General features: G+C 39.2%; 2 protein-coding genes across 2 annotated transcripts; both read right to left on the reverse strand.

Moving 5' to 3' along the window:
• Positions 1 to 7,836: 7,836 nt before the first annotated feature.
• Positions 7,837 to 8,538, reverse strand: LOC141719394 (putative mitochondrial protein AtMg00310). The gene has a single exon (XM_074521770.1). It carries the CDS (start codon positions 8,536 to 8,538, stop codon positions 7,837 to 7,839), a length of 702 nt encoding a protein of 233 aa, XP_074377871.1.
• A 63-nt stretch (positions 8,539 to 8,601) lies between these two features.
• Positions 8,602 to 9,042, reverse strand: LOC141719395 (secreted RxLR effector protein 78-like). The gene has a single exon (XM_074521771.1). It carries the CDS (start codon positions 9,040 to 9,042, stop codon positions 8,602 to 8,604), a length of 441 nt encoding a protein of 146 aa, XP_074377872.1.
• Between the last annotated feature and the right edge of the window lie 11,580 nt (positions 9,043 to 20,622).

A 20,622-nucleotide genomic window follows, 5' to 3' on the forward strand; every position in this document is an offset into this window, starting at 1 on the left:
CCTCTGCTGTAATTGTCATGTCGAAAAGCAGTATAGCGCAGTAACATCCCATCACGGGGAATTGAGTTTTCTACAAGTTTTTTTGTTGTATTGGAGGGTTACTCCCCTCTAAACAATATTAATCATACATATAATCATAACATGCCCGTATGTATGTGTGGACTGGAAAGGAAGCGATTTTAGGGTAGTAGAGAAAAATTATGATAATGTTTTAGCAAACCATTATATTTAACAATTTCAACAAATTAGCTGGATCACCTGTATCATTGTCATTCACCAAATTGTATTTGGCAAATGAATGATGAAAGTGAGACCTTCGATGGTTGGATGGAGTTTAGGTGATACATCTTATTCAGTTAACTAATGCAGAGGGTTTGAACTTTAAAGCAGCGTCTGATTTGAAGACAAGAATTTGTGATTGGTTATTAAGAACGAATTGAAGTCATATTTGACTTCCTTGGTTATGCTAACTTCATCAGGTTATTAAGGTTTTAATTCTGAGCCTTCATTAGTTAAATGTTATTAGTGTTTTGATTCTGAACCGAGCCGGGGATTTGCTAAGCGAATTCAAATTCGAATTCGTATGTTTATTAAAGTGAGTGTAGCAAGTTGTTTAAATTAGGCCGAACTCGACTTGACTGATAAATGAACAAGGTCGAATGTTTTCGATGTAATGTAATGACGAGGTAAATGACTCGAGATTAAACAAGTCCGGATTCATATGGGAGCTTGACTAGTGAAAACATTTATATACAAAAATAATTTATTTTCAATTTAAAGATAATAATAACAGTAATAATTAATTATGACGGGGGTTATTTGTAACAATAGACGAGTTCAAAACGAATTAAGTTTTCAAGTCTAGTTTGCCACATTCTCAGCTTAACTCATCTAGTTTTTTTTTTTTTGAAATTAAAAGTACTTGCTTTTATTCAATAGAATCGATGATTAACACATCACGAATACAATCAGGAGGGGTATCGACCCACTCATGGACGCCTGACATAGAATAAGTAGCCCGTGCCAACTCATGAGCCACTACATTCGCAGACCTCGGGACATAGTCTACTAGCACTTCATCATAGTGCTTAAGTAAATCAATACAATCTAACACAATCAAATGAAAGTAGGTATTTCCTTGAGCGCTTCTACATGCTTCCACAAACTCTTTCGCATCTGTTTCAAATGTACATCTTTTGTATCCCAACTCTTTCACCCACAATAACGCTTCCTTAAGGCCTAGTGCTTCAGCTTCTCTGGGACTATACAAAGCCTGCAATTTGTGATTTCTTGCTCGTATAAATTGGCCACGTTCATCTCTGATTACATTTCCTACTCCAGTACTATCCCATTCCAAAAACAACGCGGCATCAGTGTTTACTTTAACCCACCCGTGTTGTGGTCTACGCCATCTCTTCAAACTCCCATCTGTACCTATCCCTTGCCTTTTACCTTCTGCACATTTCTGTTTCCATTCGTGCAGCATGTTCATTACCAGTGCTTGGACCCCAAATTCTGATACATTCACCCTATCCCACACTCACCTGTTCCCCCGATTCCATAAGTTCCAACATACTAGCAAAATCAAGGCAAAATTACCTCGTGAACATTTCTCTGCAAAATGTTGAATTATATCTATAATATGCCCTTCGTATCCCGCCGTACTAACATCTGTCAACCTCATCTGAGTCCATACTGACCTTGCATACGAGCAATCAAACAGCACATGAGTGGCATCTTCATCCTTAACTAAACACCATGGGCATTTAACGTTAATTTGCACACGTTTCATAACCAAGTCACGCGCAGTTGGTAAGCATCCACGACATACACGCCAAGCAAAGTTGAGTACCTTACCTGGTAATTCCAAGGACCAGATTTTCTTCCAAAACGCTGCGTGTGACCATTGATGTATCCCTTGCACTGCTCTATAACAACTTCTCACAGAGAACATTCCTGATTTCTCCCATCGCCAGATCCACGAGTCTTCTCTACTTTGTGCTGGAATCGGTATACTTTTAATCAACTTCGTATCTCGTTCATTGCATATATCATTTAATACCTCCTCATCCCAGTGTTTACTACCAGTTTCCATTAAGTTCACCACTCGTATATGTTCCAGCTCCTGAGGCATTTCACTAGTCAAACAACCGTCATTATCACCTGGCAACCATGGTATATGCCACACATTAGTTTGCTCCCCATCTCATATCCGTCTTCTACTTCCCTGTTTAACCATCTCTTTCGCTGCGTGAATACTTCGCCACATATATGATGGATTAACTCCTAACTTAGCTTGCAAGAAGTCACAGTTTGGGAAGTATTTTGCTTTCATGATACTCGTAACCAACGGATTCTGATTATTAAGCAATCTCCATCATTGTTTTGCTAACATAGCAATGTTAAATTTGTTTAACTCCTTGAAACCCAGGCCTCCCCCCTCTTTAGCAGTACACATCCTCTCCCAAGACAACCACCTAATTCCCTTGCCTGATCCTCCACTCCCCCACCAAAACGAGTTCATCTGCTTCTGAATTTGACTACATATCCCCTGTGGTATTAACAGGAGATTCATCCAAAAAATTGGTATTGTTTGCGCGGCAGTTTTCAAAAGAATCATTTTACCACCCCTTGAAATTGATTTATTACTCCACCCTTCCAACTTAGAATTGATACGCTCAACCAAGAACTTAAACTCTTTATTTTTCCTCCTTCCAATATGCATTGGCAATCCCAAATATTTACCAGGTACACTGACTTCCGCTACCTGCAATGTTTCACAAACCTCCCTTATTCTCCTACTCGTAGTATTAGGACTGAAAACCACATTAGATTTTCCAAAATTTATTGCTTGTCCGGACAGTCTTTCGTACTTCAGTAAGATGTTCTTCATAGTCAATGCCTCCGGTTTTGTAGCTCTGAAGAAAAAATACGAATCATCTTCAAATAATAGGTGTGACATTGGAGGTGCCCCTCGAGCAATTGAACACCCATGTAACAAGCCCACCTGTTCATGCCTACGAATCATAGAGCTTAAACCTTCTGCACATAGTATATATAGATAAGGGGACATAGGGTCCCCTTGTCGAATACCCCGTTGTGGTTGCACATCGCCAAATATCTCTCCCTCCTGAACAAAACTATAGGAAACTGTTGTAACACATTTCATCACCCGGTCTATCCATACACTATTGAAGCCGAATTTCTGCATCATAGCTTCCAAAAAATGTCACTCCAATCTATCGTATGCTTTGGACACATCGATCTTGAATCCCACTACTTCATTCTTCCCTTGTCTTTTTCGTCGGATATAATGATTTAACTCAAATGCCAAGAGCGCATTGTCAATAAGCAAACGATTTTCTATAAATGCACTCTGTGAATCTGATATTAACACAGGTAGACACTCCTTTAGTCGATTAGCCAAGACTTTTGAAACAATTCTAATAAGTACATTACATAGTGAAATCGGTCGTAGATCAGTAACTTTCTGAGGGTTCTTGATCTTTGGAATTAAGCATACCACTGTTTTATTCGCAGCCTGTGGCAACTCCCCTGTATTCATAAAAGTCTGACAGCATCGTATCACGTCCTCTCCTACCACATTCCAATATGTCTGGAAAAAACACGAATTCAAACCATCGATACCCGGTGATTTATCCGGGTGCATCGAGAACGCCGCATTCTTCACCTCCTCTCTTGTAACTGGCATAACTAACTCTTTATCTTGTTCATCCGAAATTTTCTTTACCACTTCACGTTCAGAGAGTGTTTCAGTCGTTCCTGAGCTTACAAATAATTCAGAAAAATAATCCACAATTACATGTCGAATCCCCTCTTTACTTTCCTGCCAATTTCCGTTTGAGTCCATCAACTTCGTAAGCTGATTCTGTTTTCTCCTCCCAGTCGCGTACCTGTGAAAAAACTTTGTATTTTGGTCTCCCTCCCGGAGCCAAAACTGTTTTGACCGTTGTTTCCAGTACACCTCCTGCTTCTCTAACAATCTCAGATACTGACCTCGAGCTTCATCATACTTTTTTACCCCATACCCATCTCTTCTTGATCTGAATCTCTGCATAACTGTTCTACACTTCTTAATCTGCAATCGCATATCTTGCACTAGCCCCCCTCCCCACTCTTCTAACTTCACACTCACATACGCCATTTTTTCCATGATACTCCACTCCTTAGCCTCAGTCCAACTATCCTGCACAATTTTTGAGCATTGGTCTTCCCTAATCCAACAGTTTTCAAACCGAAATCTTTTTGCCCGTGGCACATACACCATTTTATTTAGCTCCAAAAACAAAGGGAGATGATCAGAGGTAGATACCTCTAAAACTCTTATCTCTGCTCGTGGAAACATAGCTTGCCACTCAGTAGTTACCAATCCTCTGTCCAACCTTATTTGCATCCAACTAGAAGTTCCCCTTGATTTTTCCCAAGTAAATTCGCCCCCATTAAACCCTAAATCCATTAATCCACAATCAGTCACCGCACTCTTAAATCCCTCCATCAGCCATCGAGGTTGTGGTCTTCCCCCAGATTTTTTATGATCAAACATAATATCATTAAAATCTCCAAGTATGCACCATGGTAACGTAGAGTCCCCTGATAATTTTCTCAATAATTCCCACGACTCTTGTCTTCTCTGTCTTTCCGGGCAACCGTAAAACCCTGTGTACCTCCATCTTCCTACTTGCTCACAAACTACTTCATAATCAATATAATGATTACAACTTCCTTTTATTTCTACTCCTCCCTCGTTTTTCCAAATGAGAGCCAACCCACCTCCATGATTCTGAGCTTCGACTACAAAACACCCTGCATAATGCAGTGCCTTACATATAGCTTCGATTTTATTCCTTTTTACTAATATTTCTGACAGAAAAATAAGACTTGGCCTAAGCTGTTTGACGATTACCTTAAGAAATCGAACTGCTCGTGGATTGGCCATTCCACGACAGTTCCACGATAAGCAACTCATAATTCCAGGCGGGCCTGGACTCCAGGACCCGCCACATACAAGTTTTCTGGATCGGTTACTTCCATTAATTTTCTTGTTTCCTCATAACTTGGCCCATCTGTTTGCATTAAAATTGGCCCAGGTTGCATCTGTGTTAGGCCTATGTCAACTCTTTTCCTTTTTGAATCCAGTACTGTATCAACATTTTCAAAATTTCCGCTTAAATTCAAATTGTTTCTCTCCTTATCTATACCCTCCTGATTTCTCGGTGTAATAACTACTGCAAATTTATCTCCACTTTTCTCTCTAACTACTCCATCAGATTCCTGAAATCTTGCCACCTCCATCGTGTTGTTACCTCCATTCCCCTGATTACTCATACCTCCCCCAGCTTCCGACCATCCGCCTCCTCCACCTGCATTGCGAAGCCACCGTGCTCCCACCCCTTGTTTACCACCCCTACTTTGAGCCCTAAGCCACGTACCATATGCACGTTCTACTTCCTTCTCTGGATGTGCGTAAACAACATTACAATCTCTCTCTGTATGTCCTATAATACCACAGACAAAACATAAATTGCCTAGTCTTTCATACTTGAAATTAATCCAACTCCAAGATCCTCCTTCGCGTTTAATTTTCATACGCCTCTTTAACGGTTTCTGTATATTCATCTTCACTCGAACTCTAACATATTGTTTCCATGTGCTATCGAAATTTGTAGGATCAGACTTGACATGTTTCCCCACAAAATTACCAATGCTTACTAGAATGCTTTCAAATATAAATCCTTTGGGAATATCATGAATCTGTACCCAAATATCCATTTCATTGAGACTTATCTGGCCTGGATCTTCATCAGTCTGTATCTCATGGTAGACTAACATGTTCTGCTCAAACGACCATGGTCCCCCCTCGATTACTTTACGTAAATCCAAAGTGTGGTAAAAAAACAAACGAGTATCTATAGCCTCATATATCATGCACCTCCATTCCCTCCTTGGGTCTCCATAACGAAGCTAAAACATTCTGCATCGCCTGGAAATTTATATTTTTTTCCGTTAGAAATCGCCCCACGAGAAGAAAGCTTTCTTTCTTCGCCTGTTCTTGTGCAGTCCCAACGATGATGCCAATATCTCCCTCATCTTCTTCTTCAATGGTTAATCTGTCATACAATTTTTCCAGATTTGATTTATTCTCGTCCATAGCTATGTTATTTGGATATGATAATAATGATATACGATATACTTATAATGAATGGAAGACAAAACTGGTAGAATGATAATTTATAAACTTGCCATTAAAGACAAGACAACTCTGATTTCCAGAGAGATTCAGGAGATAGATTTACTAATATTTAGTTAGATTGACGCTTAACTCATCTAGTTAAATGATCTTGAAATGGAAATTAAAATTTTCAAGTGATACATACTGACTCAACTCACTTACCAAAAAAATTTGTTCACACTCAACTCTCGAAACCAGGGGCAGTATTCTAGTTTTTTTTACAAGAAATGCATTTTCATTACTCCAAACTTTCACTCAAGATATAATTTCTAGTATTGATTGGAACAGAACTCCAATCAAATTCACGATCAGGATACATATGAGAAACATGAGCAAGTTCATGTGCCGCCATATTCGCAGACCGCTTGATGAAATACAACCTTATGTTGTTATCTTCCTTAAGTAGAACTCGACAGTCCTCCACCACCTTACTCCAAACTTTCATTCAAGACAGTTTCTAGTATTGATTGGAACAGAACTCCAATCAAATTCACGATCAGGATACATATGAGAAACATGAGCAAGTTCATGTGCCGCCATATTCGCAGACCGCTTGATGAAATACAACCTTATGTTGTTATTTTCCTTAAGTAGAACTCGACAGTCCTCCACCACCTTACCCAAACGGGAACGCATAGGAGTGTTGCTTCTAATCATCTGCACCACCACTAAGCAATCGGTTTCAAGAGTGACTGCATTCCAGCCCTTCTCCTTGGCCCAGCTCAAGGCCTCTTTCACTGTAATAGCTTCGATTAGTGTTGGATTCATGACTTTCAAAAAGCTGCTGATTTTTGCCAGAATCAATTGGCCTGCATGATCTCTTGCAACGATGCCAATACCAGACACTCCTTGGTCCTTCAATACTGCCGCATATGCTATTATCTTTACTTCATGTAGGTGTGGCTTTACCCAGTATACGACACCATCGCCTGCAACTGGAGGATTCAGAGGTGCCCCAAGTCTCCTTCCTTGGGCAAGTGACCACTATGAAAGATACTCCTACGCTTTAGCGAAATCTTAATTGACTTCCACCTTTTACCACTTCATACTAAATTGTTCCTTGCTCTCTAGATAGCCCAGCATAGTGTGATGATTTTAGCATTGGTATGCACTGAGTTTCCTTCTAGATGTCTTTCCAACCATTCTGTAAACTCCATAGAGCCCTTTGTGTTTATGCTTAGGTTAAAAATGTGCCAACAAAGAGCTGCAGACTTACATTGTACTAGGGCATGAAAAATTGACTCTACTTCTTCATTACATACTGGACAATTACTGTCAATCTGGACTTGCTTGACCTGTAGCATTGTCTTTGTTGGTAAACAGCGAGTAACAGTTCTCCAAACTAGATTTACAGCTTTTGGTGGAGATTTAGCATTCCATAGTTTTTTCCAGAAATCGTTGTTCTCACTATTACTCTATGTACCCTTATTTTCCTGCAGCAGTTTGTGAGTTGTTTTAACTGTATACATACCTGAGTTCTCTAGCTTCCAGTATAAAGTGTATGTGTCCAGTTCCGGTTCCACTCGTGTGTTAGCAATGCATAGTTGATCTCGAGTGTTGAAAATATCACGTACAATGTCCATATCTCATTCTTTAGTACATGATCGGAACAACGATGCAATGTTTTGATTTATAATCGAAGGAGATATAGTCGAGATGTATGGGCTGCTCATATCATTCAACCATGGTTGATCCAGAATCCTTATTTTATTACCCATCCCAATCCTCCAGCTTGAACCAGCTGAGATTACCTTTCTTGCCTCGAGAATACTACGCCAAATAAAGCTGGGGCTACTTCCTAGTTTATCTGACATAAAATCAGAGTCCGCATAGTACTTTGCCTTGTAAACACGAGCCACCAAGCTATCCGGATTAGTAATAAGTCTCCAACACTGCTTACCCAACATAGCCAGATTAACATATCTCAAGCTTTTAAAACCCAACCCACCTGCTTGTTTATGTTTCGACATCCTCTCCCAAGCCATCCAGGTTATTTTAGAGTTGTTCTTCTGAGTTGATTTCCAGAAAAACTGTGCCATGGCTTTCTCCATATCTCTAGTTAACTCTAACGGTAGAAGAAAGACGCTCATTGCATATGAGGGCAAAGTCTGAGCTACCATTTTGATTAGTATTTCCTTCACCGATCTTGACACATTCTTCTCCATCCACCCCTGTATATTAGCTGTAACTTTGTCCCTAAGATACCCAAATACCACCGATTTATTCCGTCCTAAGATGTTTGGTAAGCCCAGGTATTTAGAATTGTCATTCGCCTCCTTAATCTGCATTTCTTGACAAATCATGTCCTTGTTGTACTGTATGATATTGGCACTGAAGAATACCGTAGATTTTTATCGATTCACACGCTGCCCTGATGCTCTTTCATATACATCCATTAGTTCCAAAACCTTTCTAGTATCTCCTATATCCGCCTTACAGAACATGTAGCTGTCATCGGCAAACAGCATGTGGCTAATGTTTGGTGCTCTCCTGCAAATACTGATCCCCTGTAACCATTTTTGTGTTTCATATTGTCTGATAAGTGCCGATAAACCCTCAGCACATATGATGAAGAGATATGGAGACAATGGATCTCCCTGTCTTAAGCCTCTGCTAGGTCGAATCGGGCCAATTTCAAACTCTCCATGTATGATACTATATTGCACAGTTGACACATATTGTAGAATCAGATGCGTCCACCACTCATTAAACCCCATTTTGATCATAACCTCCCTTAGAAACTTCCATTCTATCCGGTCATAGGCTTTAGACATGTCCAATTTAAGAGCCATATACCCTTTCTTTCCGAACTTCTTCCTTTTTAATTAATGCATAACCTCGAAAGACAGCATGATGTTATCGAAAATTAGCCTACCAGGTAGGAACGCACTCTGTGCATCCGAGATTACCGAGTCTAACACTTTCTTGAGCCGATTCGCAATAACCTTTGTAATTATTTTCATCACCGCGTTACACAAAGCTATGGGCCTCAGTTCTGTCAAACTAGATGGGTTCCTCTTTTTAGAAATAAGTACATTATTGGTCATGTTGATGCTCTCCAGAAGTACACCAGTATCAAAAAAGTTTTTGACCATCTGAGTTATTTCGTAACCAACCACATTCCAATTTTTCTGGAAAAAAGCGGGGGTCATACCATCTGGCCCCGGTGCTTTATCCGGATGCATGAGAAAAACCGCGTCTCTTACTTCGTCTTTAGTCACACTCTCCAGGAGTTCTCTATTCTGCTGGTCAGTGATGGATTCCGGAATACAGTTCAAGACTTCCTCTCCTCTAGAGTATTCCTCGGTAAATAACCTTTGAAAGTACTCCTTGATCAGCTCTTGTAGTCCACTGTTCCAATCAAACCATTCTCCAGCTTCATTACGTAACCTCTGAATATAATTGTTGCGTTTCCTTCTATTGCACGATGCGTGGAAATACTTGATGTTTTTGTCACCCATTTGTAGCCATAGCTGCTTGGATCTCTGCCTCCAGAAGATCTCTTTCTGGTCCAACACTAAGAATAGTTGTTTCTTTGCATTGTCATACTCTGCTATAGACTTGTTTTCCCTCTTTCCTCACAGCATTTTCAATCTGTACTTGCACTCCTTTATTCGTTTACTGAAACAGCTAGTGATCTTCTTCCCCCATACCTCTAAGCTCTCTGCACAACTCTTCATTTTTTGCATCACGTCCCGATTTTCATCCCCTTCCCATCGATCTGTAATAATTTGGAAGCACATTGGCTCAGTTAGCCAAGCATTTTCGAAATGAAAATGTCGTTTCTTATTTCCTTTGATTTGGTCTTTCGGTATTACCAATAGCGGACTGTGATCCGAAGGAGAACCCTCCAGGTTATATACCTTAGTCATTGCATGCATCCTTAGCCATTGGGAATTTACTAATACTCCGTCCAACCTTATTTCTATCCAGTGATCAGTATTTCTATCCCTTTCCCAAGTAAATGATGACCAATTATATCAAGATCATGAAGCGCGACATCCTGTAAGCATTCGTTAAAACCTTCAATAAGATGGTTAGGGTACGGATGGCCTCCTTTCTTATCAGCATGAGACCTGACATTGTTAAAATCCCCGACGAGGCACCATGGCAAGTTCGCATCCCTCGATAGGTTTCTCAAAAGCTCCCAGGTTTTGTGTCTCTGTGATCTCTCCGGTTCACCATATATCCCTGTCAACCTCCAGTCACCCAAGCCATTTTTATTGACAATCACGTCTATATGAGATCGAGAAAAACTGAGAAGATTTACATTGTCTGTGTTCTTCCAAAACATCGCTTGCCTCCACTTTTCCATTGTGGTTCTACTATTATTAGACCTTCATATCCCAGATTATGACACACCTTTTCCATTTTCACATAACTGCTTATTGTTTCACTAAGAAAAACAAAATTAGGTTTTTCAACACGGGTTACTTATTTTAGGAACTGAATCTTTCCAGGGGAACCCAAACCCTGGCAGGTCCAAGCTACTGCATTCATAATGGGAGGCGGGACTGCAGAGCAGTACCCGCCAATACATCGTTTTTTGGTTCAGTTGAAGTTTCCTCTTGAGTCACCATGTCTACGTCATGTTCTTGGGTCGAAATAATGGTTGCAGTATAGTCTTGGCCCATTCTACGCCGCTTTGGATCCGCCAAAACTAATACAGAATTACCCAGCCCATTATTATTTCCCTCCAAGTGAATATTTAAATTATTACTTTGCGTTATCGTAGTGGGTTTACTTCTCAACAAACTTCCACCAATTCCGCCTGCCATATCCCTTTGATTAAGTGTACCCGTTTGATTGACAATCCCTACATTAGTGTTAATCTGATCACCTTTTGAAAAATTAGCGGTACTATCCATATCTATAGTACCCTCACCATTCTCGTCGGAATTCCTTTCCTGAAAACTCCCCCCACATCTGAGCCATTTTGCCCCCATAGTGTGCATCTTTCTTTTTGGTTCTGCACGGAGCCATGCACCATAGGTTTTTTCTATTTTTTCTACTGGAACTTCAAAGATTCTATCACAAAACCTTTCCCCATGGCCAATCATTCCGCAAATGAAACAAAATGTAGGGATAGATTTGTACTTAAAATTCACCCAACACCATTCCAGCTCTGATTTCCTCAGCTTCATTCTCCGTTTAACCGGTATATCCAGTGGTACTGAAACCCGAATACGTAGATACTCCCTCCATACTCCTACAAAATTATTAGGATCTCCATCGATGTATCGACCTACATAGTTCCCAATATATGTGGCTACACGTTGTGACATGAATCCCGGACGCATTCCGTGTAGCTGTATCCATAGATCAACATTTTTAATTTCGACTGTCCTGGGGTTGTCTCCTTCCTTCAGTCTTTCCATCACCAAGTGGAACCTTCTAAACGTCCATGGGCTCCCTTCAATAACTCTCCTGATATCAATCTCATGGTAGAATTGGAAGATGTTAGTCCCTTAACAATATAGCAAGAATTACAGAAGGGGGGTTGAATGGAATTCTTGAACCTTTTTCTTGAAATAAAATGTTCAACTCGATTATGGATATATTTGTTTTGATTAGCACAATGCGAAATGTAAACGTGAATGAATCAAAACATAAGTAATTAAAAACAAGAGTCTTTAAAAACTTTCTGGTGGATTTAAACAATTCCACCAGAGATATATATAATATATCAAGAGGACTCTGTGTGCAGAAATGCTCACAACTGCTTACAAAATAGAACTGCTAAGAACACAGGAAATGCTAAAGATAATGCTTACAAAAATTTCTCTGTTGTTGTTTCTTAGCTATCTCTGTTATTTTTCTATTTGTTACTCTCTTGGTTTATATATTACCAAGATTACAAAGTCAAAAGAACTGAACAAATATAAAATCTAACAGTCTTGATCTTTGCTGCTTTTCGTTCTCTATTACCCAGTTAATGGGCTTCCACAGTGTACTTGTATCCAACTCAACGGCTGTGTGTCAGCTTTTACTGTTCAACTGATGTTTGAATCTTGATATGATCATCTATCGACTTTCAGATCATCCGTCGATGACTTAATTGATCATCCGTCGACTGCTATATTAAACATCCGTTGATAGCTATTTTGGTCATCCGTCGAAGCTTTGCTAATCATCCGTTGGTAGCTATTTTGGCACTTGACTTCATTTCACTTATACAGAATTACAAGACATTGCTTATGTACAGTTAATCAACCTATTCTGCATATCTAGTTAAAGTCAACATGACTTATATGCTATTCAAGATTCTATACAAAGGTGCATACAACACTGTGCTACAAACTTATTATTACATAAGCTACTCACTCGATGGATAATAAGTTAATCATCCGTCGGGACTATAATGAGTTATCCGTCGGGACTATAATTCTTATCCGTCGAGTGCTACATTATTTCACTAAGTAAAATCTACTTAGATGTTTTGTTTAGGTAATCATCAAGTACACAACATATTCACAACAATCTTTCCCAATTTATGTCTACTGGAATTGTAGCCATAAATTAAGAGATACTTGATGATAACAAAACATCATAAACATATATCTTTAAAGATAAGTAGATAAAACTGAAAGTGCTTCAATTTAAACAAAAATATACAAGGTTTGGCTCACAGTCAGTTCAAGATGCTCCTCTAGTCTGAGCAGATTTTTCTAGATTCTTGAAGGTCTGGATCTTCTTCCAAGCTTTCTGTTGTTTTCTTCAATTTGATTCTAGAGCTGTCTGTGGAATTCTAATTCATCAGATTCTGAGAGATCTAACATTTCTTGCATTTCCAAGAGAGTCTCATTGCTAGAGATACTCAATTGGTCTTCTAATCTGAAGAATCTTCTCACACCCTTGTCATCCATGAATTCCATCAGCCAGTAGGGCCTTAGATGCACTCTTCTCCCTGTGTATGGGATGATAAGAGTTTTGGGTAGTGCATCTTTGGCTCTAACACTCCTTAGCTCTTTAATCTTCTTCAATACTAATCTTCTTGCAGTTACATTAAACCCAAAGTTTTTCTTGAAGGATGAATAGACTTTGATCAACACAACTTGGCTTTCTTGAAGTATCCTGTGAAGAGGCCACTGAATCTCCCTTCCCCCTTTGTACTTGAACACCAACCTTTCAGGTAGGTTTCTGTATGCATCAATTACCCTTACCTCATCCAGCTCCTCCAGATAAAGGTTTAGATCTGAGAATTCTTTGATGTCACACAAGTACAAGTAGTCTCCCCTGTTGACCTTGGGTTGAGCTTTGACTACTAACTTGGATTTGAGAGGTGACAGCTTCACTTTCTTGACTGCCCTTGATTTTGTCCTTCTTGGCTTAGTAAGAATTGGCAAGTTGAAGTCAGGAATTGGTAATTTATCCCACTCTATTGGCTCATCCTTTGGCACAATAGGCTCTCCATGTATGTTCCTGTAGGGGTCCACCACCCTTATGTCTTCAAACACCACAGAGGGCTTTGATGCTTGAGTTTCAGCTTGAGTGGATTCCTTTGGAAATTGATCTTCCAATTCCTTGTCAACAACATCCAACTTTCTTTTTGTTCTTTTAGCCAGTTCTTTCTTTCTTGGGGATTTCTTCTGTTTTTCAATCTTCTTCTCTGATTCAGTAGCTTGAGATGGTTGAGAGGGAATTTGTTGAGAAGAATTCACAGCCTGTAGCTTGGCCAAGATAGCAAACTGTTCTTTCTTTTGTTTAGACTTCTTTGCATCTAGAGCAGCTTGCCTCTTTTCCTGCTTCAATCTGGCTTTTTCTTCTTCCTTTGCATGAGCAAATTGTGGATGTCCAGCTACCACACAAATTTCCTTCCCATTTCTGAATATCTTTGCAATTCTCTTTCTTGGCTGAATCAGCTGGATCTTTGTAGAGGAGAATAGATCTTGACAGAATCTTCTTTTCATCAGGCTTGGGTATCTCATACACAGAATCCATAGGGTTCTTTAAAGATAACTTTGGATAGTTTGCCCTTGGTTTAAGAATTATCTCAGCCTTTGTAGTCTTGATGCAGGAAGATTGTCCTTTCTCCAGATAGTTCATGCTCATCTCATTCACATTGATTGGCTTGATATGAGAGTGATGGATGGCTGACTGATCTGGTTCCTTGAGTAATTGAAACTTTTTATGTATTTCCTCATCAATCTTTTTCCAGTTGATCAGAGTCAACTCTCCTTTATCAGCATCTTTCAAATTTGTTGCTGCTGCATTTATGAGATCTATACCATCTGCAACTGGTGGCTTGGAGATAGTAATTGAAGGTACAATTACTTTGCTGATTTGAACTAGAAGTTTCTCCCCCTCAGTTGGTCCTTTCTCCCCCTTACTTGATTCTCTCTCCCCCTTTTTGTTATCATCAAGTGGAGGAGTTAGGCCTTGTGCTTTAGCCAGTTGCATAAGAAGATTTGTCTGAGTCTGTTGATTTTGAAGAAGTAGAGCCACTGAATTCTCAATAACCTGAACTCTGTTCTCCAGCTTGGCTATCTTCTTGTCAGAATCTGATTCTCTCCTTAATCTTAGTAATAGATCATGCATGGTACCATATGACATTATTGAATCCAGCTTCTCAGAGTTATATGTCTTTAAGTCAGCTATATCCTTTTTCAATTCATCCACACTGAGATTCTGTCTTGAGTGTTGGATCTTCATTAAATGTAAGGAGTCTAGGTGAGCTTGAAGAACAGCCTTGGTACCAGCATCTGAAGCTTCCTGAAGGGCCTGCTGAATAGCTATTACTTGTTTTACCAAAGACACCTCAAATTGCCCTGGTGAAAATTCCTTTGCCCATGTCCATTTAGGTAAACTAAAAGCAGAACTTGGGCCTTCAGCTCCCCCTAAGTTCATGCTTCCATCCAAAGAACCAGAGTCATCATCATCAGAATTTACTCCAAATTCTTCAGATGACTCTCCAGCTTGAGAAGGCATTATGTTCACAGCAGCTTTATCTCTTTGAAGAGATTCTGTGGTGTGCACTAAATTCAAAGTCTGCTCTGCCTCCACATTGCCCTGAGCAGCCAACAGTTGATAGGCTGAAACAGGGTGAGTAAAAGTGTCAGCATCCAAGGAAATGTTATCAATTACAGCTTTGTAATGTTGCTGAAATTGTCTTTCCTTTCCAGCATCATCCACAATCATTGACTCACTAGCAATGGCTGGTTTCATCCTTATTTCTCCAGTACCTGCCTTTCTCTCATATTCTCTCTTTTGTTGCATCAGGGTCTCACCCTGGCTCCCCACCCTCACACCCTCACCTTCACCTACTAAGGTGGGACTCCTCTCACTCACTTTTGCCAATCCTGAATGGATGGATTGCTGAGATTCACTCTTTTCCTCTCCTTTTGCCTGGGAGCAACCCAATCTCTCACTCAATGCACTCTCTTCTCTCATTCCTAAGAGTGATTGTATTACCACCAAATCTTCTACACTTGAAATTATTGAAGTTTGAAGTTGTGCAGAGACACTCGACGGATAAGTGATATCCGTCGGGTGAGTGGTAAAGCTATCTGACGGATAACTGCTGTTAAGCTTATCCGTCGGGATACAATCACTACTCGACGGATGAGCAATATCCATCGAGAGAGTAGAAATGAATGAGGTGGGAAGAGAAACTATTATTGACTCTGTGTTGATTGAAGTTATTTGAGGCACAAATGTCACAATAGAATCAGAAAGAATTGGCAAGTGAGCCAACAAATCATCTAAAAGATGATGCTCACTTGCACTAGATTTTGGCTTCCCCAACAGAGTTAAAGAAGGGGAATCAGGAATTGAAGTGTTTATCATGTCAACTTCCAGTGAGTTAGTTGGTGAGTATTGTGTTTCTGTGGCTTCTATTATGAGAGATTTTGGCTGTGACTCCACATTTATTGGAGCCACATCAATCTGAATTTGAAAAGGTGCAGGGACTGTGTCTTTAGCACCAATTTGCACTAAGTGTGTGCCCTGTGCATCCCCAGTTATTTTGGATTTCTTCTTTCTAGTGTAGGTTTGGTGTGAGCTTGTGTCCCTAACCCTCTTGGCCTGTGCTCTTGGATGAGAGCTTTGTTTAATAGCCACATCCTTTTGGGAGGATGCAGCTAGAAGTGAGCTTTTGTCCTTTTTAAGCACTACAGTTTATTGGGAAACCGCAATGTGGCTAGGCTGGGATTCACTCAACTCTCCAACCTTATCCTTGGGGTTTCTTTGATGTTCACCCCTTCCCTCACCTATCTTACCCTCCTTCACACTCCCCTCTTTGGCTTTGGTAGATTTTTCAACTGGTACCTTTTGAGAGATACCAGTGGGAGTTTTCTTTGATTTGGATTTAGAAATTGCAGTTATTTTGGCAGCTTTGGTAGGCAACTGTTTGGTCATTATCACAGTTACCATAGCTAAGCCTGAAGTCAAAGAAATAGAAGAGATTGGAATAGTTGAGGGTCTGGATGAACTTACCTCACTTACCTGAGGTGTCAGCATTACAGGAAAATAGAACATTGGCACATCCTTATGATGGTTGGCTCTGTTCAAGTCTGCAATGATTCTTCTCTCTTGAACCCAACAAGCTAATTTGTTGTTTGGGTTCTCAAGTTCAATCTTTTGATAAAGATGGTTAGCCAAAAGCATAAAAAATCTAGCATAGTAAATATTCTTTCCTCTTTTGGCTAAGTCACCTAGTTTAAAACCTAACTCATACACAACAAGGTCACTGAAATTGTAATATTTGTCTGTAACTAGCATGTATAGCATGTTAAGCATGGAAATGTTCACAGAATCAAAATTACTGATTTTTCCAGAAAAGATTTTAGTTACTACATCACACAAGTAACTTCATTCCTTCCTAAGACCTAGTCTTCTAATTTCACTTAGTTTTGCAGTAGGAAGTGCATAATGAATGGAATTGAGCATATTGACAATATCAGTGTCAGTGTGTGGTGCAGTTACATTATCATCAGGAATCTTGAAACATGCTTTTATTACATCACTATTGATACAGAAATCATTACCTTTGATGGTTAGAGTGATGGTTTTGTCAGTAGAGTTGTAGATTGATGTTGTCCACATCTCCTCAACAACTTCACAATAAATTGTGGGTGATTCCAGCATTGCAAAACTTAACTTGCAGTTGTGCACGAAGTCCATCATCTTATGATAGTCTTCAGATTGCTGAATCCCCTTATTGACCAAGGCAGTGAAGTTGTTCTTCTCATAGATGAACCCAGTCTGTGACATGATCTTAACTACGGGTGCCATTATTAGAGAAGAAAAGCTTAAAGAGAAATAGGATTTTTGCTTGAGAGAGAATGAAGTAACACAGTTGAATTTGAGAATGATAAAAGAAAATGATTAGAATGAAATAAGCTTTTATACTTTACTCAAAATCAACTGATAAAAATAATAAAGAGAAGTAAATTACCCAATAGAAATTTTCTAAAATAGCCGTTTTAAAATAAACTGTAAAAATTCTACTCATTATCCGTCGTGTAATGCTTACAAACTGTAAGTATACTCGATGGATAATGTTCAGGGAATTAACGGTTAAGATTTAGACACTTCGACGGATGAGGATAAATTGATATTCGTCGAGCTTTAAAATATTCCAGAAAAGTAATTGATCTTTATTTACAATTTGTATATCGACGGATGACTCAACTCGATGGATAATGGTCATCCGTCGAGATGCAAATTTTGACTTAGCCAAAATTTTCATCCAAGACTAAAAATCAGTTAATTTTTTGGCTACTTTTCAACTTGCAAAATAATTCAGATAAATTCAAGAGTAATTAAGCATACCTAACTCACTTACCAACCTAGAAAAGGTGGATTCATCCAGTGGTTTGGTAAAAATATCTGCAAGTTGCTTCTCACTTGGAACAAAATGTAACTCTACAGTACCATTCATTACATGTTCCCTTATGAAATGGTACTTGATGTCTATATGCTTTGTCCTTCAATGTTGCACTGGATTTTCAGTGATGGCAATTTCACTTGTGTTGTCACAGAAAATAGGAATCCTTTCAACTTGCAAACCATAGTCTAGCAATTGATTTTTCATCCATAAAATCTGTGCACAGCAACTGCCAGCAGCAATATATTCAGCTTTAGCTGTAGAAGTAGAAACTGAATTTTGCTTTTTACTGAACCAGGACACAAGCTTGTCTCCTAAAAATTGACAGGTTCCTGTTGTGCTTTTTCTATCAATTCTGCAACCTGCATAATCTGCATCTGAATAACCATTTAGATCAAAACCAGAATCTCCAGGGTACCAAATGCCAAGTTTTGGTGTACCTTTAAGATATCTGAAAATTCTATTAATAGTAATTAAGTGAGATTCTCTAGGATCAGCCTGAAATATAGCACAAAGACATGTAGCAAACATCCACAGACTTTTCAGTAGTGTTTAGTTCAAGCTTAGTTGTATTGGCCATGGAAGTTTTTGCAGATGTGCAATCCATTAGATCAAACTTCTTTAAAAGATCAAAAATATATTTAGTTTGACTAATGAATATTCCATCACTAACTTGCTTAACTTGTAAACCAAGAAAGTAAGTTAGTTCTCCCATCATACTCATTTCATACTTGCTTTGCATCAGTTTGGCAAACTTTTTACAAAGTTTCTCATCTGTAGAGCCAAAAATAATATCATCTACATAAATTTGAACAAGTATGCTAAAGCCATTCACATTTCTGAAAAATAAAGTTTTATCTACAGTACCTCTTGTGAAGTGATTTCCCAAAAGGAACTTTGATAAAGTGTCATACCAGGCTCTAGGTGCTTGCTTCAGTCCATAAAGTGCTTTCAGTAGATAATAGACATACTCTGGGAAATTTGGATCTTCAAAGCCAAGAGGTTGACTTACATACACTTCTTCCTCCAAATCTCCATTCAGAAAGGCACTTTTGACATCCATCTGATAGACTTTGAAATTGGCATGGGCTGCATAGGCTAAGAAGATTCTGATGGCTTCAAGTCTTGCAACAGGAGCAAATATTTCATCAAAATCTATTCCTTCTTGCTGATAATAGCCTTTAGCAACTAATCTTGCTTTGTTCCTTACTACTATGCCATTTTCATCCATCTTGTTTCTGAATACCCATTTGGTGTCTATTGGATTCTTTCATGTTGGCTTGGGTACCAGCTTCCATACTTTATTCCTTCCAAATTGGTTTAGCTCCTCCTGCATAGCTAAAACCCAATCAGGATCTAACAAGGCTTCTTCTACCTTCTTTGGTTCTTTCTTAGACAGGAAGCTGCTGTATAGACATTCTTCTTGAGTTGCTCTCCTGGTTTGAACTCTGGAAGAAACATCACCAATAATCAGTTCAAAGGGGTGATCTTTTGTCCATTTTCTTGGTTGAGGTAGATTAGCCCTAGATGAAGAGACCTCAATATTGTCTTGATGTGTGATTGAGTTTTGATTGCTAGAAACTCCCCCTGAGTTTGTGGATCTTTGATTTGAGATTGGGGTGCTTTCTATGGGTGATCTGCCTTGACTTCCTGCTCCTTTTGATAACCCGACGGATGGTGAATTTTGAGTACCGACGGATGAGGCAGGTTGTCTTCCGACGGATAATACAGATTGCCTTCCGACGGATGAAGCGTTATGTAACTCGACGGATGTTGAGTTTTGTGCTTCATTTGTAGTAAATTTGTCTGCATTATCCTTAGACACTGTTTCTTGATCACTCTCATCATCACTTTCATCACTAACCATCTCAACATTGTCAAATTTGAGGCTCTCATGGTAATCTCCATCTTTTAGTCCTTCAATCTTTTTATCATCAAACACAACATGTATAGATTCAACAACAATGTTGGTTCTTAGATTGTAGACCTATATGCTTTACCAACAGCATATCCAACAAAAATTCCTTCATCTGCTTTAGCATCAAACTTCCCATTTTGATCAGATTGATTTCTCAGAATATAGCATTTACAGCCAAAGACATGAAGAAAGTTCAGAGTTGGCTTCTTGTTCTTGAACAATTGATAAGGTGTCATGCATCTTGCTTGATTAATCAGAGAGATGTTCTGAGTGTAGCATGCAGTGTTTACAGCTTCAGCCCAGAAGTATGTTGGTAGTTTTGATTCTTCAAGCATTGTCCTTGCAGCTTCAATAAGAGATCTATTTTTTCTTTCCACTACTCCATTCTGTTGTGGAGTCCTTGCTGCTAAAAACTCATGCAAGATTCCATTTTCCTCACAAAATGCTCTCATGACATAGTTCTTGAACTCGGTTCCATTATCACTCCTGATTCTTCTAACTTTGAAATCAGGATGATTGTTAACTTGCCTTATGTGATTGATGATGATTTCACTAGCTTCATCCTTGGACTTTAGGAAATAGGTTCAAGAGAACTTTGAGAAATCATCTACAATTACTAGGTAAAAT

This window comes from Apium graveolens, chromosome 4, assembly GCF_009905375.1.
Source record: "Apium graveolens cultivar Ventura chromosome 4, ASM990537v1, whole genome shotgun sequence".
NCBI lineage: Eukaryota > Viridiplantae > Streptophyta > Magnoliopsida > Apiales > Apiaceae > Apium > Apium graveolens.

What these genes read in the sequence shown, in the direction of transcription:
- LOC141719394 (XM_074521770.1), bottom strand. Translation starts at nt 8,538, where the DNA reads ATGCAGATTAAGGAGGCGAATGACAATTCTAAATACCTGGGCTTACCA.
- LOC141719395 (XM_074521771.1), bottom strand. Translation starts at nt 9,042, where the DNA reads ATGGCTCTTAAATTGGACATGTCTAAAGCCTATGACCGGATAGAATGG.